General features: G+C 41.5%; 1 protein-coding gene across 1 annotated transcript in view; it reads right to left on the bottom strand.

Annotated features, from left to right (window-relative positions):
* LOC116972285 (cytochrome P450 7A1) overlaps positions 1-24,303 on the bottom strand; it is a 35,837-nt gene extending 11,534 nt beyond the window's left edge. The window contains exons 1-4 of the mRNA XM_033019768.1: positions 23,961-24,303; positions 16,434-16,674; positions 6,520-7,130; positions 868-998 (exon numbers count right to left, since the gene is read on the bottom strand). Coding sequence (XP_032875659.1) covers positions 868-998; positions 6,520-7,130; positions 16,434-16,674; positions 23,961-24,037 — 1,060 coding nt within the window. The 5' untranslated portion in view covers positions 24,038-24,303. The remainder of the gene's footprint in view (positions 1-867; positions 999-6,519; positions 7,131-16,433; positions 16,675-23,960) is intronic.
* Positions 24,304-24,504: the final 201 nt, after the last annotated feature.

Genomic DNA, 24,504 nt, shown 5'->3' with positions numbered 1-24,504 from the left:
CATCTCCGATGCCCTGGCATGGAACACTTCATCCTGGGCGCAGATTCGGCGCAGACGGAGGAATTGAGTGATGGGGATAGAGTCTTTACAGGAAGCAGGGTGGGAAGATGTGTAGTCAAGATAGCTATGGGAGTCAGTAGATTTGTAGTAGATGTCGATCAATAGTCTTGTTTCCTGTGATGGAGACGGTAAGATCTAGAAACGGTAGGGAGATGTCGGAGATGGTCGAAGTGAATTTGAGTGATAATTAGTGGTGAAGTTGATGAAGTCAGTGAGTTCTGCATGGGTGCAGGATGTAGCACCAACGCAGTCATCAATGTAGGGGAGGTAGAGTTCGGGGATAGGGCCAGTGTACGTAGGCTACAAAGAAGCAGGCATAGCTAATGCCCATACGAGTACCCATAGCTACACCTTAGATTTGGAGGAAGTGGGAGGATTCAGAAGAGAAGTCGTTGAGGGTAACGACCAGCTCTGCTAGGCAGAGGAGAGTATTGGTAGACGGAAATTGGCTGGTTCTGTGGTCGAGGAAGAAGTGGGAGGATTTATGACCCTCCTGGTGGGGGATGGAGGTGCAGTGACTGGACGGCCATAGTAAAGATGAGGGAATGGTGCCTTGGATTTGGAGGAAGTGGGAGGAGCTCCTTGGATTTGGAGGAAGTGGTAAAGGGGCCTTGTATTTGGAGGAAGTGGGAGGAGCTCCACGTATTGTTTAATTCTGTTGAACTCAAATTTACACTCACATAACAGTTAAATACCAAGTACGCCATTTCTAGACTGAACATCTAGCCCCTTGACTAGTTTAGTCGTGAGTCTCACTTTGAATGTGCATAATCGTTGCAAAATATACACATATAAACATGTTCTTACCCATCACCGTCATGCTATCGAGTTGTTCTTTGGTGAATATGATAGGGTTAGTAATGTCTCCAGAGTTTTGATTTGTTATGCGGAGTAGGTTTTGAATTTCATTTTTCACTGCTTTCAATGCTTCGGGGGACCTGCAAAGTATTGAAAACAAGATAATATGAATAACGTGCCACTGGCAGCAATGTGTCAGTTAACCAACCTTACACTCTTAGCCTAAGTAGGAAAGCCATAATTTGTAAAAAAAGTAGGAGGGGCAAAATACATCCAGCTCCTCACCTCAGCACATCTGACCTCTGCACTTAGACTCTCTGCAGAGTTCAGTGATGGATTAAGAGGTCAGAGGCTCCTGTCTCTAGTTTGTCTCTAAATGATGTGCTGCATTGCCCTGAGGTCTGGGACAAGCTGACCTATGCAATGTGGCTGGCCAATAGTTCTCCGTACAAACACAGGCTAGTGAACAGCACACGCATTGGTGATCATTTTCCAATGTTCAATAGATTCAGGATCATTTCCTGTGGATTGGAGGATAGCTAATGTTATCCCACTTTTCAAGAAAGGAGCGAGAGAAAACGGGGAATTACAAATCAGTTAGCCTGACTTCGGTGGCGGGAAAGATGCTGGAGTCAATTATTAAAGAGGTAATAATGGGGCATTTGGATAGCAGTAAAAGGATTAGTCCAAGTCAGCATGGATTTATGAAAGGAAAATCATGCTTGACTAATCTTCTGGAATTTTTTGAGGATGTGACAAGTAAAATGGATGAAGGGGAGTGGATGTAGTGTATTTAGACTTTCAGAAAGCCCTTGATAAGGTCCCGCACGGGAGACTGGTGACTAAAATTAGAGCACATGGTATTGGGGGTAGGGTGTTGACATGGATAGAAAATTGGTTGGCAGACAGGAAGCAAAGAGTAGGAGTGAACGGGTCCTTTTCAGAATGGCAGGCAGTGGTGAGTGGAGTGCCACAAGGCTCAGTGTTGGGGCCGCAACTGTTTACCATATATATTAATGATTTGGAAGAGGGAATTGGGAGCAACACTAGCAAGTTTGCAGATGACACAAAGCTGAGTGGCAATGTGAACTGTGAAGAGGATGTTAGGAGGTTGCAGGGTGACCTGGACAGGTTGAGTGAGTGGGCAGATGCGTGGCAGATGCAGTATAATATAGATAAATGTGAGGTTATCCACTTTGGTGGCAAAAACAAGGGGGCAGATTATTAGGTTAGGTAAGGCAGAGGTACAGCGAGACCTGGGTGTCCTTGTACACCGGTCACTTGGCGTGCAGGTACAGCAGGCAGTGAAGAAAGCTAATGGAATGTTGGCCTTCATTACAAGAGGATGTCAGTATAGGAGTAGAGAGGTTCTTCTGCAGTTGTCTAGGGCTCTGGTAAGACCACATCTGGAGTATTGTGTACAGTTTTGGTCTCCTAATTTGAGGAAGGACATCCTTGTGATTGAGGCAGTGCAGCGTAGGTTCACGAGATTGATCCCTGGGTTGGCGGGACTGTCATATGAGGAAAGATTAGACTAGGCTTGTATTCACTGGAGTTTAGTAGGATGAGGGGGGATCTTATAGAAACATATAAAATTATAATAGGACTGGACAGGCTAGATGCAGGAAACATGTTCCCAATGTTGGGCGAGTCCAGAACCAGGGGCCACAGTCTTAGAATAAAGGGGAGGCCATTTAGGACTGAGGTGAGAGAAAACTTTTTCACCCAGAGAGTTGTGAATTTGTGGAACTCCCTGCCACAGAGGGCAATGGAGGCCAAATCACTGGATGGATTTAAGAGAGAGTTAGATAGAGCTCTAGGGGCTGGTGGAATCAAGGGATATGGGGAGAAGGCAGGCACGGGTTATTGATTGGGGACGATCAGCCATGATCACAATGAATGGCGGTGCTGGCTCGAAGGGCCAAATGGCCTCCTCCTGCACCTATTTTCTATGTTTATATGATTATGCAAATACTTTAAATGCTTGATCCAGTCCAAATACTTTGCCAAACTGTTGGGATTTCACCCTGAAATGTAGGTAGAATAGTTTGGTTATTTAGAGAGTCGTTAGCTGGATAAATAAAATTGATAAGCAGAGTACAAATAAGAGATTGGGATTGTGGTGTCTTAACTACAACCTCACCCGCTCATGAATGTCTTAACACAGTCCAGTTCAATGCAGGCTTATCACTTCCTTCCATCCAGCCCATCTTCACCGAGCTTTGCATCAGGAAGGCTGGAAGTATCTTCAAGGGTTCCTGGTCATCCCTTTTCTCCTTTCCTCTCACCTTAAGGGAGAAGATGCAGGAGTCCTAAAAGCTCCGACAGCTTCTCAAATGCTATCAGACTCCTGAACCAAACACTTCTTTCACACCTCTTTCCTTGAGTTGTTGCCATGTCCTTTCACTCTCAACTCTACCTCATTGAGTTATTCTGTTATTATACTTCAGTTTCTTTTCACACTACTTCAGATTGCACTTACTTTTTGCACCAGTCTGCTGTTTGCATTTGTTGTCCTATTTATTATTATATCAATATTTATTTTGTAAAATTTATATTTTGTGAACTTCATACAAACAGGGAATAAACAAATCTGAATCAGAACCTATGTATGACTTAGCTGCGAACAAAATAGGAACTGGTTAACCACATTATCCCAAAGATGTACAGGTTTGTAGGTTAATTGGCTTTGGTAAAAATTGTACAATTGTCCCTAGTGTGTAGGATAGTGCTGATGTACAGTGTGATCGCTGGTTGGAGCGGACTCAGTGGGTCAAAGTGCCTGTTTCCATGCTTTATCTCTAAGGTCTGGAGTAAAGTCTAAGTCTTAAGATAAGGGTGTAGATGTTTCGAAGAAATCTGAGAAAGAAGCTATCTCACCAAGAGGATGGTCTGAATGTGTCTGAAGGGTGGTGCAAGCAGGTACCCTCACTACATTTCCGAAGTATATGGATGACCACTTGAACTGCCCAGGACTTAAAGCTAGTATGTAGGGTTAGTATTAATGGCTTGTTGATGGCCAGCATGGACGTGGTGGGCCGAAGGGCCTGTTTCCATGCTATGTAGTATCACCGAATAGTGAAATGCATGGATTGAGTGGATATGAAGAGGATGTTTCCACTAGTGGGCGAGTCTAGGACTAGAGGCCATAGCCTTAGAATAAAAGGAGGTACCTTTAGAATGGAGATGAGGAGGAATTTCTTTAAATGTACAAAATCATGAGAGGAATAGATCGGGCAGATGCACAGAGTCTCTTGCCCAGAGTGGGGGAATTGATGACCAGAGGACATAGGTTCAAGGTGAAGGGGAAAAGATTTAATAGGAATCCGAGTGGGAACCTTTACACACTTTTACACACAGTGGGTGTATGGAACAAGCTGTCAGATTAGGTAGTTGAGGCTGGGAATATCCCAACGTTTAAGAAACAGTTAAGACAGGTACATGGATAGGACAGGTTTGGAGGGATATGGACCAAGCGCAGGCAGGTGGGTCTAGTGTAAATGCTGTTGGCTAGTATGGGGAAGTTGGGCCAAAGGGCCTGTTTCCACTCTGTATCACTCTATGTCTCAATGAAATGCAAATTGCAGGAAGATTTTTTGGGGTCCATTGATAACTTTGTGAAACTTTATTTTCCCATTATTCACTTTGTGACAGTTGACCTGTCAATTGGTAATTAATTACATAAATACCCGTTCCCAGAATCACGGTAATTTAATCAAGGTTATGGTTCATTTCAAGAGCTTTCTTCAAAAATGCTAATGGTTTCTGTCTTCACCATCCTTTTTGTGAAGTGAATTTTAGACTACCCATCTCAGGATGTATGGGGGAAATGGCTCTATTTTCCTAGTTCTTTCATTTTTTACATCTTTTTACATCTTTGTCCAACAGTTATTTACTTCTCTGTTGAGACAATTGTTATCTGAGCCTCTCGTAATTGTATGGACCTGAATGGAATCTTCCTCAGTTATCCTTATTCCAAAGAAATTGCTCGGGCCTAGTAATGCTCTTGTAAATATCCTCTACCCTCTACGTGAACATTAGAATTGAGCTCTAGACAAGGAGTTTGCATTCTATCCCTCCATAATCTACTTATCCTTATGGATGCTTATGCATTATGTTAACCTGGCCTGCTCTCTTCAATGGTCCATGAAAAAGAACACCAAGATCCTTGAGTTCTCCAACAGTTTGTATCCTGACGTTTTCTGTTAGTCTTATGTCCTTACCTTTCCCAAATACATTATCTAACATGTCAACAGATTACATTTGTTCTTTTCGTACCTACCCAACAAGTCCATTGATTTTGTTCTTTCCTGCAAACTTCTTAAAAATGGTCCCTCTATTTCAGTCCGAACTACTGGTATATGTCCCTGTAGGAACCCGTGCTTAGCCTTCCAGTCATTGAGCCCACTTTAATATTTACCCTTCGCTATCTCCCACTGAGGTAATATTTAATCCAAATAATCTATTCCCGTCAGACCCAGTGGGCTTTTAGTTTATTTTGTCGGTCTTCTTGCTTAAATCCACACAGATAAAATTAAAAGTCCTTCATTCATCGACCCTCCTTGATCAGGCATGAATTTTCCTGAAAAAAAAGTCTAAAAAAAAATAATGGAATAACAGATTTTATGCCAATAAATAATATGGCATAATATTGAAAACGTGATGACAAATCTAGACGAAACAGATAGAAGAAAATTGTTTACAAATTTTGGCTCCACCTGATAGGAAAGATCAAATAAATTGACAAACTACAGGGCAGATTCACTAGTATTGATACATGAAACAATATAAAGTGAGACTTTAAATATTAGTTATATTAGAATACAAGATATCACTGCAAGATATTAGAAGTGTGAAGGGATGGGGCAAAGTTTATAGGAAAATATTACAACAATATGAGAGAATGTGAAATTAAAGTGAAAAAGACCATAGGCAACCTTTTCATCAAAATTGTTGTGAAACTGGAAAACTATGTAATTTTTTTAATGCAGGAGAGATATTGGAAAAAAAATTATCTTCCTAATTTGAATGGTATTCTAATAGAATAGATTTTCCATTAATAACCTAAATTATTTTCAACCCTTTTACGATTGCAGGGTGTCCACCACAATAGATTTTCAGCCAAGGTGAATTTATAAAGGTGTATAAAAGAAGGAAATACATAGGGTGAATGCACAGACTCTTTTACCCAGGGTAATAGAATCAAAAACAAGAGGGCGAATGTTTAAGGTGAGAGGTACAAAAGTTAATAGGAACCTGAGGTGCAACTTTTTCACTAAGCGGGTTGGTGGGCATATGAACGAGCAGCCAAGGGAGGGTAGTTGAGGCAAATATTAAAATTTAACAGATTTAAAAGATACTTTTACATGGAAGGTACATGGATAGGAAAGGTTTAGGGGGATATGGGCCAAACTCGGGCAAATGGGACTAGCTTAGATATGGCAGCATGAATGAAATGGGCCAAAGGGCCTGTTTCCGTGTTGTATGACTTTATGGGTCTCTTAAAAAATATCCCCGCGAGAAGGTAGATATCAGAAAAGTTGCCTGCAGGAAATTTATTTAAAAGTATATGGAACCAATGTGCTGAGTTTTAGTGTGTGCAGATCTTCAATCACTACAAATTAATGAATTCAGCACAATGAAGTTTGTAAATAACAGTACCTTAGTAGATAATAAATGGTCCAGAAGCAGGCAGGAAGAGTATTAGCCTGTGAGGCCCACAGCATTATGACATGAGTCTTTGCCTTGTCAAGATCATCAAGTGCAGGGGAACGATCAAAAAGATTCATTCTTTCCTCGATGAGGAAAGATTTATTATTATTTTGTCTTAATATTTTATGTAAAAATCCTTGTGCCAGAGCCATTCTTGATTCCTTGGCTGCTTTGAAAAATGATAATGGAATACCGCCAACTAAAGCAGGAAATACACTGTCAAACACTTTAAAATTTGTCATGGCCGTTTGAATGGCAACATGCTGCGCATTCACCTTTTCAATATCCTTTTCTTTCATTGCTTGTTCATTTTTCCCAAAGAGTGTTAAATATCCAGCTTCAAACATTATCCTATATGAAAAAGCATTAAGGCTTTCAGTGATCCAGCCATCAGAGTCTGAGGGTGACTTAACCTGTGCCATCACAAAGTGGAGATTCTCCATCATACTTGAGGCCAAAGGACTCAAGGAGCTTCCTTGAAGGGTCTTGTTGAAGATTTGATGAACTTCTTCATACTCTATCTCATATTTGGCATCGTTAAAATCCGCATGACCAAATACCTATAACACATCAGATGCAATATAATTGTGTTTAATATGAAAATTAAGTGAAATCGGTATTTAATATGTAGCCTTGATTATAATAAATTATAGGCAGTACCATTATTCCTATTTTAAACAGCAATAAATCAAATTGTGGGTCATAAATGCACACTGGTTGCATTCTACTGCTAGCAGATTAACACACACATAGTTATTGTTTGGTGCTGCATAGTTCACAATGTTAGCTTGTGTCACAAATCTTACTTTTGTTCCATTTCCAATTAAAAGTTTGTCAGAAAGTAACCTTATACAGAGAGAACAGAGATCAAAAGACAGCTTGAACTTGAACTCAGTTCATTAGTTTAAAGCTTAAATTGCAGCATTGATGAAAATTCCAAGGGTTTCTTGTAAATTGAACAAAGCCAACGGTACATTCAGAAACAAGCAGCATTAATGTGAAAAGCACATCTGAAAGCAGTTTTACAAGGCAATGAGATGAAGGCAGGAAAATGGAAGGATTTATATGTTGAGACAAATAATGAACAAAAAAAGATGGATTTGTATAAGGATTCTCTCTCAAAGTCTATAAACCATAATATTTCTTGAAGCAAATTTCAAAGCCATAAGGACTACAATGTCAAAGAAATGTCTGAAGAGGTTTCTTGACCCGAAACGTCACCCATTCCTTCTCTCCAGAGATGCTGCCTGTCCCACTGAGTTACTCCAGCATTTTGTGATCAATCTTCGATTTAAACTAGAATCTGCAGTTCTTTCCTACACACAATGTCAAAGAAACAGGAATGGGCAATAATCTTGGGGCAAAATAGTAGAGAAGCAGGATAGGATCCAACAAAGGATTTCAACCACTTCGGAACCATCAGAACTGATATGGTAGTAAATCATGCAAATCATTCAGCACACTTTGGATTATAAAATGCCCCCCAAAATTATAATAGATGCACCATGGTCCTGGATTTTATCTTCCTCCTCTCCTTTACACGAATGCAGCAAAGTGCAGGTGAAGTTAAAAAAAAGTCCTGAAAATTAAAATCCCAGCAGCTATGCTTGGAGTCACAATATTGACTGAGGTGGTAACTCAAACTTTGGTGAGCACCTACTACAAGGTATGAAAACGAAGGCAAAGTCACATTAAGAAATCTATGACATATCATTAAAAATAAGTCATATTTAAGAAAGAAGCAGTTGCTTCTTTGAAAGAACTGCAGTTGCTGGAAAAATCGACGGTAGACAAAAATGCTGGAGAAACTCAGCGAGTGAGGCAGCATCTATGGAGCGAAGGAATAGGCGACGTTTCGGGTCGAGACCCTTCTTCAGATTAATGTGGGGGGAGAGGGGTGCGGGAAAAGGAAAGGAAGAGGCAGAAACAGTAGGCTGTGGGAGAGCTGGGAAGGGGAGGGGAAGGAGGGGTCAATTGGAGGAGTCAGAGGAAACTCCTCCCATTTTCTCCAAATCCAAGGCTATGGGCACGCGCATGGGCCCCAGATGTGCCTGCCTCTTTGTAGGGTACGGCGAACAATCCATGTTCAAGGCATACCATGGCCCTATCCCTGAGCTCTACCTTTGCTACATTAACGACTGCATTGGTGCTACCTCCTGCACCCATGCAGAACTCACTGACTTCATCCATTTCACCACAAACTTCCATCCAGCACTCAAATTTACCTGGACCATTTCTGAAATCTCCCTTCCGTTTCTAGACCTCACCATATCCATCACAGGTAACAGACTACTGACCGACATCTACTACAAACCCACTGACTCCCATGGCTATTTGGACTACACTTCTTCCCATCCTGCTTCCTGCAAGGACTCTATCCCCTACTCCCAATTCCTCCGTCTGCGCCGCATCTGCACCCAGAATGAGGTGTTCCAAACCAGGGAATCGGAGATGTCCTCATTCTTTAGGGAACGGGGGTTCCCCTCTTCGACTATAGATGAGGCTCTCACCAGGATCTCTTCTATATCCCGTAGCTCTGCTCTCACTCCCCATCCCCCCACTCGTAACAAGGACAGAGTCTCCCTTGTCCTCACCTTCCACCCTACCAGTCGTCACATACAACATATAATCTTCCGACATTGTCGCCACCTCCAACGGGATCTCACCACTGGCCACATCTTCCCATCTCCTCTCCTTTCGGCTTTCCGCAGAGACCGTTCCCTCCATAACTCCCTGGTCAATTCGTCCCTTCCCACCCAAACCACCCCCTACCCTGGTACTTTCCCTTACAACCACAGGAAATGCTACACTTGTTACTTGACCTCCCCCCTCAACCCCATGCAGTCTTTCCAGGTGAGGCAGAGGTTCACCTGCACCTCCTCCAACCTCATCTATTGTATCCACTATTCCAGGTGTCAACTGCTCTCCATCAGTGAGACCAAGCGCAGGCTTGGTGATCGCTTCGCCCAACACCTCCGCTCAGTTCGCAATAACCAACCTAATCTCCTGGTGGCTCAGCTCTTCAACTCCCCCTCCCATTCCGAATACGACCTTTCTGTCCTGGGCCTCCTCCATGGCCAGAGTGAGTCCCACCGCAAACTGCAGGAGCAGCACCTCATATTTCGGGATATACACCCCAGTTTACACGCCAGCGGTATGAACATTGACCTCCAATTTCAGTAGTCCTTGCTTTCTCCCTCCTTCCCCTCCTCTTCCCAGCTCTCCCACAGCCAATTGTTTCCGCCTCTTCCTTTCTTTTTCCGGCCTGCCCCCACCCGCCCCCCCCCCCCCCCCACCCACATCAGTCTGAAGAAGGGTCTCGACCAGAAACGTCGCCTATTCCTTCGCTCCATAGATGCTGCCTCACCCGCTGAGTTTCTCCAACATTTTTGTCTTCCCTACTTACTGGCTGCTTCTTGATAACATTAAGGAACTTGTAATTAAAAATAGTGTTTCTATCATGACCAGCAGTGCCCTCATGTCCCCAAAATCTTTGAGAGCAGTGGCAATGGAAATGAATCAGCAAAAGTAGTGTGCCTATTTTTAATTCTATTTGTTCCAACATAAAAACAATACGTAATCTTGGCAGTAAAATCAATAGGCGGTTAGCAGTTCAGTTTGATGAAGTAAGATGAGTGTTATAAACAACCTTGGTTCAGATTCCAATAGTTGCCAAGGTTGGGAAAGTTGCTGATGGATAGAATAATAATCCAATATTTGTTTTTCTTGCCAAGACTGTATACTGTCCTTGTACGTAAGCAAGTAGGTGTACTTACAATTAATTACCCTACTCCCAGCAAGCATTCCTGCACTCAAATGAAATTGTTTATCCTAGTTTCCGAGTATTATGTACATGTGAAAGAATACCTTATGATACTTGCCTTACAGAGTGCCACACAAGTTATGATCTTGATACAATATTGCACCAGATGCAGCTTCTTAAATAGGCGTTATTCCTTTTAATAAAGGATGTTCTATTTATAGCCTTATCTTTGTTTAATTGTTTTTGCAGGCAACAGAGAGATGCACAGATGCGTCAATACCATTGATTCTGGGAGGCAGCTGCTTGAGCGAATGGTAAAATAATGATTTAGCGTGAAAAAAAAAGAGAACAGTTCTCCAAATAGAGAAGTAAAGAGAACAGGAAGTTGAAATGTCAGGGAGTTTGAGCACTACAAGTGGAGCTTGCCGATGCCCAGTATATAAAAATGTTGGAAGCGTGCAGTGCAACAGAATGGAGGTAGGTGAGAACAAGGAGGTGACATCTCTGCTGGTGGTAAGCCTAGAGATGTTGGAGACCCTGGTGAGTTTTTTAACACGCACCATGGATAAGGTCTCAAAAAGAAAATTGAAAACCATGATGGGACATTTTAATCTGGAGTCAATGGATAGTTTTGTGAGCTACAAATGTCGCACATGCAATGGAGGAGTGGAAATAATAGGCCAGGCTAAACATATATAGTAAACCGGTTATGTATATATTTTTTTTTTCTAGAGCAGGTATTGCGAGATCGAGTTTGCGTAATGTGCAAACTGGCTGATGTAAAATATTTAATAAAATGAACTAAATTTTCAAAGGTAGACACAAAATGCTGGAGTAACAGCGGAACAGGCAGAATCTCTGGAGAGAAGGAGTGGGTGACGTTTCGGGTCGTGATCCTTCTTCAGTATATGCCTAAATATTCAAAGGATAGCGCAAGATGGGGGCGTGTCTGGAAGTAATGCAGAGACGATTTTGCAGAGGGTGCAATTCCAGAGTGTAGGCATCGGACAAACGGAAAACAAAGCTGTTTCTCTGTCAACAGAATTGGATAATGTGATTTCTAAAAATGACTTTGGTAGGGTATCTTGTTTCACAAGGGCTTGAAAGCTCGAAAAGACTGGGTACTGCGAGATTGAAAGGCAAGAGGTTGAAAGATCACCACGGAAAACATCCCACAGAGTGAGGTGCTGCATTCACACTGGGCATCTCCACGCATTTACATTAAAGGTTGCCACCATAGGTGAGCCTCTGAGGTTTTGCTAATTCCAAGCTCACAGATACAATAGTCGACAAAGGTGGTGATTGACAGAGTTGTGAATTGTTCATAATAATGTGAGCGGTTGTTCAGTGTATCACCATTGACAAGCTGCAGTATCTTTCCATGGTCACGCCATATTGATGGGGAAGGACTGACCACAGGCACTTCAACCGAATGATCCACTGCAGAGGCTTTTGCAACATTGCAAGCATCTCTTCACTAACTCAGAGTAACATTATTGACACATTACTCACATTTGCATTTGTCGACGAATCAATCTCAATTATTACCAGCTGAGACTTATCCATAATCCGTAGGTAAAATAGAAGCTGCATGTTAGAACAGAGTGGTTGTGCTGGAATGGATCCAAGATACAGGCAACTTAGATTGTTTTCTCTGGAGTGCCAGAGGCTGAGGGGAGTCCTGATAGAAGTATATAAGATTGAGAGGTATAGATAGGATAAAAATTCTGAATACTATTTCCGGGGTGGAAATGTTAAAGATCAGAGGATGTAGCTTAAAGGTCAATGGGGATGTTTTTAAAGGAGATGTGCAGTAGTGCCTTCAATACATTGCCAAGGGTATTGGGTGCTGGTGGAAACAGATGCAAACACTTTTTCACACAGAGAGTTGTGAGTCTGCGGAATTCTCTGCCTCAGAGCGGTGGAGGCCGGTTCTCTGGATACTTTCAAGAGAGCTAGATAGAGCTCTTAAAGATAGCGGAGTCAGGGGATAAGGGGAGAAGGCAGGAATGGGGTACTGATAGGGGATGATCAGCCATGATCACATTGAATGGCGGAGGCTTTTAGATAGGCAAACGATATGCAGCAAATATCGATCACAAAAGGACACAAAGTGCTGGAATAATGGGCCTGTCCCACTTAGGCGATTTTTCAGGCGACTGCCAGTGACTGTCAAGTTGCCGGCAGTCGCCTGAAAAACTGGCGACTGGAACGGCGACTGTCTGAGTGGAACACACACACACACACATCGTTTCCTTCACCAGCCTGTTATGCAGGTGGGGGACAGGGCAAGCAAGGGGAGCGCTGTCTGAGTGAAATTCACATGGTGCAAAGCCAAGGTGATACCGTGATGAACAGGAAGGTTGGGGCTGTAATTAAGACGGCTAAAGCACAGTGTACGGTAAGTCCTTTAAAAGAGGGTGGAGAGGGGGGAGATGGGGGGGAGAAGGGTGGGAAGAAGGAATGGAGACAACATTTAAGAAGCCAGAGATGCATGTTGAGAAGCTCGGCGGACATTTACCAGGTGGTGGTTATCTTTGGTTCTGAAAACTCCTGCTTACGTTTTTTTTTTCCGAATGAGCCAATGAAATTCACCGGTCAGCACCGGCTACAACCTACAAGAACCTTCGACCACTGGCAACTCACAAGGACCTCCTGGCAACCCACCTACAGCACGAGAATTCTCGCTACTCTCCATGGCGGCTTCATTCTAGTCGCCGCTAATTTTTGAAAAATTCGTGCCGACCATAATGAGGCCGTGACTAGTTCCCAGAATGCGGGAACTTCTCACGACCATGAAGGCGACTCCCCGGCAACCACCCGCGAACATGTGGCGACCATGTAGCAACCATGGCTCCTGCAGTCGTCTAAAAAGTCGCCTAAGTGGGACAGGCCCATAACTCAGTAGGTCAGGCAGCATCTCTTAAGAATATGGATAGGTGATGTTTCGGGTCGAGATCCTTCTTCAGAATATGGATCACAAGCAAACAGAGGAGATTGATTTAATCCGGCATCATGTTAGGCAGGATTTTGTTTTGCATTTCATATTGTTGTAACATAAGAATATATTGTGATATTCAACCAAAGCTATATCTTGTGTCTTATGCAAGAGCATTTCAGACCAAGTTAAAAGGGTAGACAGTTATATATATAGTCAGTAATTGATTTCCAAAGCCCTTCAGTCATTATTTCATCCCTTTTCCACTCTAATAATTGTATGCTGCCCGGTCATTCCTCCATAGAGCTAATGCTATTTCTGATATAAATTTACAGGCAAAACCGGTATTTAAAATTCTAATGCTAAATATATTGAAACAAAAACAGGAAATGCTGAGTTTTGATCATTTCGCATGCAGTATTAACTGTTTCTCTTGTTAAGACCTGTCATAAGTTCATGTCATGGAAGCAGAATTTGGCCATTCGGCTTATCGTGCCTACTCTGCCATTCAATCATGGCTAATCTACCCTTCCCAGTCGACCCCATTCTCCTGTCTTCTCCCCATAACCTTTGACACCCTTACTAATCAAGAATCTGTCAATCTCCACTTTAAAAATACCCAATGACCACCTCCACAGCCATCTGTGGAAATTAATTCCACAGATTCACCACCCTCTGACAAAAATAATCCTCCTCATCTCCTTTCTAAAGGTACGTCCTTGTATTCTAAGGCTGTGCCCCTCTGGTCCTTGACCCTCCCACTAGTGAAAATATCCTCTCCATATATACTCAATCCAGGTCTTTCACTATTCGGTAAGTTTCAATGAGGTCCCCTCTCTTCCTTCTAAACTACAGCAAGTACAGGCCCAGTGCTATCAAACGCTCATCATATGTTAACCCAATCATTTCCGGGAGCATTCTTGTAAACTCTGGGCCCTCTCCAATGCCAGCACATCGTTCCTCAGGTGTGGGGCCCAAAATTTGAAAAATTCTAGCATTTTATGTTTTTCTTTCAGACTTCTGGCACCTGCCGTTTATTGATTTTATGAAATATTTTGGTGTAGGAGCTGCTTATCACTGTTTTGTTTCCGTGCTATCTCGGGAACAGTCAATAGTCACTGCTTTCGACTTGTTGTATTCATGACAAACTTTTCATGAAATAACAAGAAAATAGTTCTATAAATTATTTCAAAACTCCATCAAAAAATGTATTGTAATATTAATATAAATATTAATTTCTTAAAGTTAGTTACAGTTATAAATATTTGAAATCAGTCATCAATGATAACCAACTTAGACACATGGAGCACGGAATCAGGCACTTTGGCCCAATTTATCCATGCTGACCAACATGTCCAATCCAAGCTAGTCCCATTTGCCCATACCTGGCCCATGTCCATCTTAACCTTTTCTACACATTTATCCACCCAAATATATTTTAAATATTGTTATTGTACCTGCCTTAATGACTTCCTCTGCCACCTCATCCCATATGCCCACAACCCTCTATGTGAAAGGTTTGCCCCATAGATTCCTATTGTAAACCTTTCCCATCTCAATTTAAGCCCATGTCCCAAAAAAAACACAAAGTGCTGGAGTAACGGATCAGGTCATGCAGCATCCGTCTGAAGAAGAGTCCCAATCCGAAACATCATCTATCCATGTGTTCCAAAGATACTGCCTGACTCACTGAGTTACTCCAACACTTTATGTCTTTTTTTTGTAAACTGGCATCCGCAGTTCCATGTTTCTATATTAAAACTATGGCTCGAGTTCTTGATTCCCCTAACCTGGGAAAAAGTCTGTGTTGCAAAATATGTTAAACTCTACACATATTTTTGTAAGGATGTGAAAATCACCTAGCAACCAGTCCATTGATGTTTCAGATACTTTTCCAGTTCCTCAGATTTGATGGATCAAATACATTTAGAAATCAATGCGACAGTGCTTTTGTTTCATTACAGAAAACACCTTATCGTGTGCTAAAATAGATCATCGGTGTTCTTAGCACTTAGAAAATGTTTGTATTCGAACATGTTAAGCAAGTAAATAATGAATAGAGTATTAGGGAGAATGCAATTTGAAGGGGCTAAACAATTATGTTGCAAACTAAATGCTCAGCTGTGCAATACAATTATTTATTACCTACTTCTCTAACTGCTGTTACCAAAAAGTTGTCATAGGTGAAATTATAATTCCCTTTATTACTATCTTCCAATATTAAGCTTTTGTGGAAGTACTTCACATTTCTTTGTTTACTTTTGCCATTTTTTCAAATTAATGAAAAAATTATGTTGGAACTCGTATATTCCACAGTTAAACTTTTAGACACGTTCAAATCGTACAGGATGAATCAATATCCATAGAAGCAGAAAAACAGAAAGACTGTGGGATAAGGCTAAAGGCAGAGAAAACTGACATGAAACTACTTCTGTGCCAGAAATTTTTGAGGTATTACCTGGAAATTTTGTCATTATTGTTTTATTGTCATGTGTACCAAAAGGGAACAATGAAATTCTTACGTGCAGCAGCAGTTTGTAAATAAATTAATCTGGATTTTTGCAGCTGCAACAGACAGCACAAAACAGGTAAAGAATTGAATTTACAAACAACAGAATCACAACGTCCACCTAAAGAATGATAGAGTAATATAATTCCTGGTTATGCTCCAAATAATGTTGTTTCAATACTATAGTGCATTGCTTTTAGCTTATGCCAAGTAACGCCTTAAACAACACACGAGAGTTATGTATTGAACTAACTTTATATTTTACCGATTAAACTAAAAGGCAAGTACATTTTGTTTTAAAAAATACTACTATTACTATGTGCTATTTCAAACATTCTTATAAATATTTCAAGAATTTTACAAATCTATTAAAAAAAACATTTAAGTCTGTTGTTTAAAGATTTGTGTACCTGGCACACTAACAAATTAATTAATATTTGCACAAATTAATAAGTTAGACATTTCTATAAACATTTGAATAATCACATTTACACATATCAATTACAACTGTTTTAACTATTATAATTGCCAATTCCTTTTTCATGAATGTTGTACCACAGGTGAAATATATTTTTTTAAATGTTGATAAATTATTTATTTAACCCTGCATTACTTAGAAATTATTCATCAGGAAACATATGTAAAACTCTTACCCTTTTTGAAATTGTTAACGCAATATTCTGAAAGTTAAGAAATTTTCCATGCCGAATTACAGAGCTGTATGATAAGGGATCAGTGACGAAAGTAATGAAGTTTCCAGCTATCTTACATGTAAAAACATCTCCATATTTCTTCTGGTGATTTTGCAGGAATTTGAGAGGATTTGCACCAAACTCAAATGCACAGCCAAAGTATGGAATCCAACCATTTTCAACTGGAGGCTCACCCTCTTTTCTGTGAAAAGTTAAACAGTAAAATAAACCAAATGAGTAATCTCTGCACATCCTCGAGCTGCAATACACAAGGAGAATCTCTGAGGAACTCACCCATATAATGATTAATTTGGGAAGGCTGCTATATATAATTCCATCTGAAAAGATTACCAGTTTAATCTTATCATCAACTAAAATAAGGAAATATAAAGAGATTAAAAGTGATGGTTGTATGGATTCAGAATTGGCTCACTGATAGAAGTCAGAGAGGTGTGGTGGACGGACAATATTCTGGTTGGAGGTCTGTTGATGACCAGTGGAGTTCCACAGGGATCTGTGCAGGGACAGACAGACAGACAGACAGACAGACAGACAGACAGACAGACAGACAGACAGACAGACAGACAGACAGACAGACAGACAGACAGACAGACAATATATAAATAAATAAGCGGATTAAAAATAGATGAATAAAGGCGACTTGGATGTAAACATAGATGGGTCGTTTAGAATGTTTGGAGATGACACCAAGATTGCTAGGTCGGCTGAGAAAGGCTGTCAAAGTATACGCCAGATAAAGTTCGGCTGCTGAAATGGGCAGAAAAATTGAGTTTATCCGTGCAAGAGTGAGATGTTGAACTTTGGGAAGTCAAATGTAAGAGGAAAATGTACAATTAATGGCAAGGCTCTGAACAGCAGATGTACAGAGGGGTCTTGGGGTTCCTACAGCATGACTCCCTGACAGTGGCAACATAAGTAGACACAATGGTAAAGTGGTATGCTTGCCTTCATTGGCCAGGGCATTGAGTATAAGAATCAGAAAGTTATGATGCAGCTTTATAGGACTTCGATTAGGCTGAATTTTGAGTATTGCTTGCAGTTCTGGTTGTCCCCATTACAGAAAGGAGGTAGAGGTTTTGGAAAGGGTGCAGAGGACATCTTTACCAGAATTATGCCTAATAGGAAGGTGGTTAATTCCAATTGGGGCACAGCAAGTATTGTTGTATGGGTCAATTTACAGTGCAGTGATTTTAATTAAAGATTAAAAAAATTGCACAATCTCAATTTGTGTTGCATGTAATTTGTACTCAAAACTATTTAGTGATCAATGATCTTCCTTCCATCATAAGGTCAAAAGTAGGGGCCCTCGCAGATGATTCCATTTACACCTATATTATCAAGCTACTGCAGTCCTGTCATATCTTGGTGAGGAAGGCAGTGGAGAGTTAAACAGCAAATGGGAAGGACAGTCTCCAAGAACAACTTCATTCACAATGACAGTGTAGTGTCAGATTTTTATATCGTTTCAAGGATTTCTCCTTTAGTCACTATGATTGAAGACAGGGGTTCAGGAGATTAATCAAAACACACTCACGAGCTTTCCACGAGACATTCAATGCCGTCCAAAGATAAATCTTCCAAACACAGTCTCCTAATTAATAGTTTCTTTATTGTTTGTATCTTCCTTAGTGAAGACAGGTCCGAAGTACCTGTTCAACTCTTCTGCCATTTCCTTGTTCCCCATAATAATTTCACCCTTCAAGGGACCCATATTTGACTTTGCTATTCTTTTTCCTTAACATATCTAAAGAAGCTTTTACTGTCCTTCTTTACATTCCTGGCCAGCTTCCCCTCGTACTTCATATTTTCAGCCCTTAATGCCCATTTTGTTTCCTTCTGTTGTCCTCTGAAAGTTTCCCAATCCTCTATCTTCCGGCTACTCAATCCTCTTACTTCCGACTGTGTTATACATCTTTTCTTTTAGTTTTATTCTATCCCTAACTTCTCTTGTCAGCCACAGTTGCCTCCTACTCCCCTTAGAATCTTTCTTCCATTTTGGAATGAAATTATCCTGCGTCTTCCGGATAATGCCCAGAAATTCCTGCCATTGCTGTTCCACCATCATTTCTGCTAGAATCCCTTTCCAATCTACCTTGGCCAGCTCCTCCCTCATGCTTTCATAGTCCCCTTTGTTCAACTGCATCACTGACACTTCCAATTTAAACTTCTCCTTCTCAAATTGCAGATTAAAACAAATCATATTATGATCACTACCTCCAAGCGATTCCTTTACCTCGAGTTCTCTTATCAAATCTGGTTCATTGGACAACACTAAATCCATAATTGCCTTTTCTCTAAGGTAGACAAAATTGCTGGAGAAACTCAGCGGATGCGGCAGCATCTATGGAGCGAAGGATTTTCCTTCGCTCCATAGATGCTGCCACACACGCTGAGTTTCTCCAGCAATTTTGTCTACCTTCAATTGTCCAGCATCTGAAGTTCCTTCTTGAACATTGCCTTTTCTCTGGTCGGCTCCATTACAAGCTGCTCTCAGAATCCATCTCGGAGACAATCTACAAACTCTCTTTCTTGGGGTCCTGAACCAACCTGATTTTCCCAGTCTACCTGCATATTGAAATCCCCCATCACCACAGTGTCATTACCTTTGTTACATGCCAGTTTTAACTCCTGCTGCAACTTACACCCTACATCCGGGCTACTATTTGGGGGTCTGTAAATAACACCAATTAGTGTCTTCTTGCCTTTGCAATTCCTCAACTCAATCCAAAGTGACTCTACCTCGTCAGTCCCTATGTTATCCCTCACAAGGGTCTGAATTCCATCCCTCACCAGCAGAGCTACCCCCCCTCCTCTGCCCATCTGCCTGTCCTTTCTATAGGATGTATAACCCTGAATATTAAGTTCCCAGGCCCAATCCTCCTGCAGTCACGTCTTAGTAATCCCCACAATGTCATATCTACCAACCTCTAACAGAGCCTCAAGCTCATCTACTTTACTTCTTATACTTCCGGCATTCATATACAATATTTTTAATTTCTTCCGCATCTCACCTTTCACATCAATCCCTATTACACTTGGCCGTACTCTCCTATCCCTTTGTGATTTTTCTTTCCCGTTAATTCTGGTGTCATTAACTATCCCTTTACTCCCTTTCCCATTAACTCCGTCCTTGACTATCCCATTTGACACCTGCCTCCCCCTTATGTCAGCAGGGCTAATGTTATCCCACTTTTAGGGGAGCGAGAGGAGGGTAGCTAATGTTATCCCACTTTTTAAGACAGGTGGGAGAGAGAAAACAGGGAATTATAGACCAGTTAGCCTGACATCGGTGGTGGGGAAGATGCTGGAGTCAATCATAAAAGATGAAATAGCGGCACATTTGGATAGTAGCAACAGGATCGGTCCGAGTCAGCATGGACTTACAAAGGGGAAATCATGCTTGACTAATCTTCTCGAACTTTTTGAGGATGTACCTAGGAAAATGAATAAGGGCGAGCCAGTGGATGTAGTGTACCTGGACAAAGCATTTGATAAGGACCCACATAGGAGATTAGTGGACAAAATTAGGGCACATGGTATTGGGGGTAGAGTGCTGACATAGATAGAAAATTAGTTGGCAGACATGAAACAAAGAGTAGGGATTAACGGGTCCCTTTCAGAATGGCAGGCAGTGACTAATGGGGTAGCGCAAGGCTCGGTGCTGGGACCGCAGCTATTTACAATATACATTAATGATTTAGATGAAGAGATTCAAAGTAACATTAACAAATTTGCACATGACACAAAGCTGGGTGGCAGTGTGAACTGTGAGGAGGATGCTATGAGAATGCAGGGTGACTTGGACAGGTTGGGTGAATAAGCTTATGCATGGCAGATGCAGTTTAATGTGGATAAATGTGAGGTTATCCACTTTGGTAGCAAAAACAGGAAGGCAGTTTATTATCTAAATAGTGTCAAATTTGGAAAAGGGGAAGTACAACCAGATCTGGTCCTTGCTCATCAGGCAATAGAAGTAAGCATGCGGGTACAGCAGGCAGCGAAGAAAGTGAATGGCACGTTGGCCTTCATAACAAGAGGAGTTGAGTTCGGAGCAAAGAGGTTCTTCTGCAGATGTACAGGGCCTTAGTGAGACCACACCTGGAGTATTGTGTGCAGTTTTGGTCCCCTAATTTGAGGAAGGACATTATTGCTATTGAGGGAGTGCAGCGTAGGTTCACAAGGTTAATTCCCGGGATGGTGGTACTGTCATAAGCTGAGAGAATCGAGTGGCTGGGGTTGTATACACTGGAGCATAGAAGGATGAGAGGGAATCTTATTGAAACATATAAGATTATTAAGGGTTTGGACACGCTAGAGGCAGGAAACATGTTCCCGATGTTGGGGGACTCCAGAACCAGGGGCCACTGTTTAAGAATAAGGGGTAAGCCCTTTAGAACGGAGATGAGGAAACACTTTTTCACACAGAGAGTTTTGAGTGTGCAGGGCCGGCCTTAAGCCAATTGGACCAATTGTTCCCAATTAGGCCCCGCGCCTAAGGTGGCCCCTCACCAGGCTGGTGGGCAACACACTCTATCCCCTCAGCAGCGACCCCTGTAGATGAAATTCCTCACCAACAACAACTCTCAATACTGTCACAGGCACCAGTGATGGAAATCAGGGGGGGGGGGCACGCAGGGGGACGGTGTTCCCCTACTTTTCAGTTTCCAGCTCAGGTTTAATGAGTACTGCAGAAAGATTGGAGTTGTTTATCACTTGATTCAACTGAGACGAAAACGGATTGTTAACAGCCACTGTTAGCGCTTGTTAACAGCCAGTAGTTAACATGTAGTTATGCAAAGTGTCGATCTGCATTCCTCAGTTGATATAATTGTGTTTTGACCAAGTATTAATGACGCCGCGTTCCTTTGAATAAAATTCACGGCAGAATTTCATAAAACTTACTGTCATTAAGAGCTCCGGACCGTAAGCATGGGTTTCTTCTGTGCAGGTAGTCATTCACCCACGTTATTATAAGAAGGAACTGCAAATGGTGGAACAATCGAAGGTAGACAAAAATGCTGGAGAAACTCAGCGTGTGAGGCAGCATCTCACCCGCTGAGTTTCTCCAGCATTTTTGTCCACCCATGTTATTTAGTAATTTGTACCCGTCATTTAGGGATGATATGAATTTATTTTTAAAGTTTATGCATGATGTTTTCTCTCTCTCCTTCAAGGTTAGTACTTCTGTTTGCCTTTATTTCCTTCAGTTTTGTTATTTATCACGTTGTGGTTGTAGCCTTTGAACGATTTAAACGTTTCTGATTTTTAAAATTCATGTAAATTCATAGCGTTGCCCGAGTGCCAAATCCCTTCAACTGTACCTGCAACTGAAGCTACGGGTAGATTAGTAGACCTTGAAGAGGCATTGGCACTGCTTTTATGTAGAGGGGTAATAGAGAAGGGCTCTGGACCGCAAGCTCACTGACTGAATGATACAGACGTCCTGACTGAAAATCACACCCTTCCGATCAATTATTGTAGGATAAGCCTTTCTAGAGAACATGCTACTTTTTGCTTTGCCCATTTTCAAAATATAGAATTTTGAAAAACGTCGCCTAGCCATTCCCTCCATAGATAGACACAAAATGCTGGAGTAACTCAGCGGGCCAGGCAGCATCTCTGGAGAGAAGGAATAGGTAATGTTTTGGGCCGAGACCCTTCTTCGGACCCTCCAAAGATCCAGCCAGACCTGCTGAGTTCTCCAGCACTTTATATTTTGCTCTTAAAATAAATCTGTGGTCCGTTGAAGAAACAACACTATAGACTAGGTATGTTACAAAACTTACCTTCAGCGGCGCTGCAGTTCTGTCACTGCCCATGTGCGTGACTTTGGCACCTTTGAGAGGGGGGCAGGTTTAAAATGCGTTTTTTTCCCAGCCTGTTGAAATCTATTTTTGTCAGGCTGATTAGCTGCTGAAGAATAATCGCTCCGACATCGGTTTTATTTAGTTTTTTTTAACCTGCACTGGATATTTTAAGAGCATTAAAAAAAAATTATGTTGCGAAAAGGTGACTTAGGACCGGCATTTTTTTCCCTGCCGATATGGGGTTTAAATATCACCGCAAACGCAACGTTCCAAACAATCGCGTTCCACAAAATCCCACTCGCAAGATGATTAAAATGGCCATTAATTTACAGGAATTAAACACTAAATTCCTTCCATTTGGCCTATAAATTCATGACAATGAGATTTAAAAATCATGTTATATTGTGAATTCTTGTGTGAATGTTATTTGGACACTTAGGCTATTTAAAAATGTTAACCTTTTCTTAAGAAATTGATAGATGTTTAGATCTAGTAATTGAATTTTGTAATTAGCTACAATTAGGTAACTAACTAATTATATGCTTTCATTTCAGGTCATCCAAGTAAGATTGTTTCATATTTGTTTCAGAATGCTTCAATCTATAATAACTGACAATTTCATTCAGTTCTGTTAATTTTTAAGAAAGTTATGGGCTTTTGACTGTCCTTGATCACAGCTTTTGAGTTAAGTCAATGGAAAAGCAATAGGGAACAAGATGCTAATTTCCGAGTATGAAAATGGCTATAACTTTTTTAATGCTGAAGATATGAAAGTGAATTAGGTGTCAAATTAAACTTCTTTTTATGCTTTATCTGATGGGATAAATTGCAGACTTGATTTTTTAAATCTCAAAATTTTGTAACATTGCTAGATAGACCACTCTGGAAGTGCAAGTTTTGCTGTACATTTCATATTGTAGAACACATCATAATACACCTTGAGTGAATTAATGGGGTTAGATTTTTTTTTTAATCTGTTGTCTAGAATTAATCGATACCCACCCTATGTACCTTATATCAGATTTAAATCGGAATTCCGATTTTTTTGGTTTTCCTGTTTGTACATTTTTTGTGCCCCATTATTTGGCGGCCAATCAAACGCTGTCTCTAAGGGGGTTGCGTCCAATCACCGACCAGCTTCCCTTTGGCAGCCAGCGGAGGTACTGACAGTCAGACGAGAGCAGGAGAGATGAAGGCAGTGTAGAATCCAAAGCACCTTAGTGTACAATGTCATAATGTATACTAAATAACAGGCCTGACAGACCTTGGCTGGGAACCTGGGCTCACTAAAATTGTTCCCAATTGGACCCCACATCTCCTAAAACCGGCCCTGAGTCTGTGGAATTCTCTGCGGTGGAGGCAGGTTCTCTGGAGCTAGATACGGCTCTTAAAAATAGCAGTCAGGGAATATGGGGAGAAGGCAGGAACTGGGTACTGATTGGGGATGATCAGCCACGATCACATTGAATGGCGGTGCTGGCTCGAAGGGCCGAATGGCCTCCTCCTGCACCTATTGTCTATTGTTTATCAGAATGCATGGATGTTGAATCTGTGACTAAAATTCTGTGATTTACAAATCCATTTCATTGTAATGCAACGTAGGCAGTTTGACTGGTATAAAGAGCGCTTTAAGGCTCCAGTAACAAACATTTCCACTTACCTTCTCCTTAACAGCAGGAACCACGCGAGTGACAGCGCGGCCAAGACGCTGGCAACCAGGACACTGAGATCTGCCATGTTCGAATAATTTGTCAGGAACGGCGGGTGGTGACAGCTGTGGAGTTTGTTGCTCTTCCCTCTGGATTGTTCTGGTCCGTCGGACTACGTTACCTCACTGCATTCAATTTGCAAATCAAACAAAGTAGCTCTGGCGATCGAACAGGGGTAAAGTCCTCTCAGGGGTAGAAAACAAATGACAAGCCACGCCGAAGCTCAAACTTTGCACAGTAAGATACGGAGAAAGAGAATCATTCACCTCCGCAGCGTTTTTGCAGCTGAAAGATAAAAAGGGAATTGGGCGGGAAAGGAGGAGGTTACATTCAGTAAGGTTTCCGTCACTATGTAATCACTTTTATGGGCGAATTTTCCATCATTCAGACTTTAAATAAAATAACTTCTGCACTGATCTGAAGCCTTAAATGGATTCTATATTAAAATAGTCCTCGATATTTGCTACTTCCTGGATAGATCCTCTATTTCAACAT

Source organism: Amblyraja radiata, chromosome 4 (genome assembly GCF_010909765.2).
Source record: "Amblyraja radiata isolate CabotCenter1 chromosome 4, sAmbRad1.1.pri, whole genome shotgun sequence".
Classification (NCBI taxonomy): Eukaryota; Metazoa; Chordata; class Chondrichthyes; order Rajiformes; family Rajidae; genus Amblyraja; species Amblyraja radiata.
Note: the sequence above shows the minus strand (reverse complement) of the source record. Positions and strands in the feature narration are given on the sequence as shown.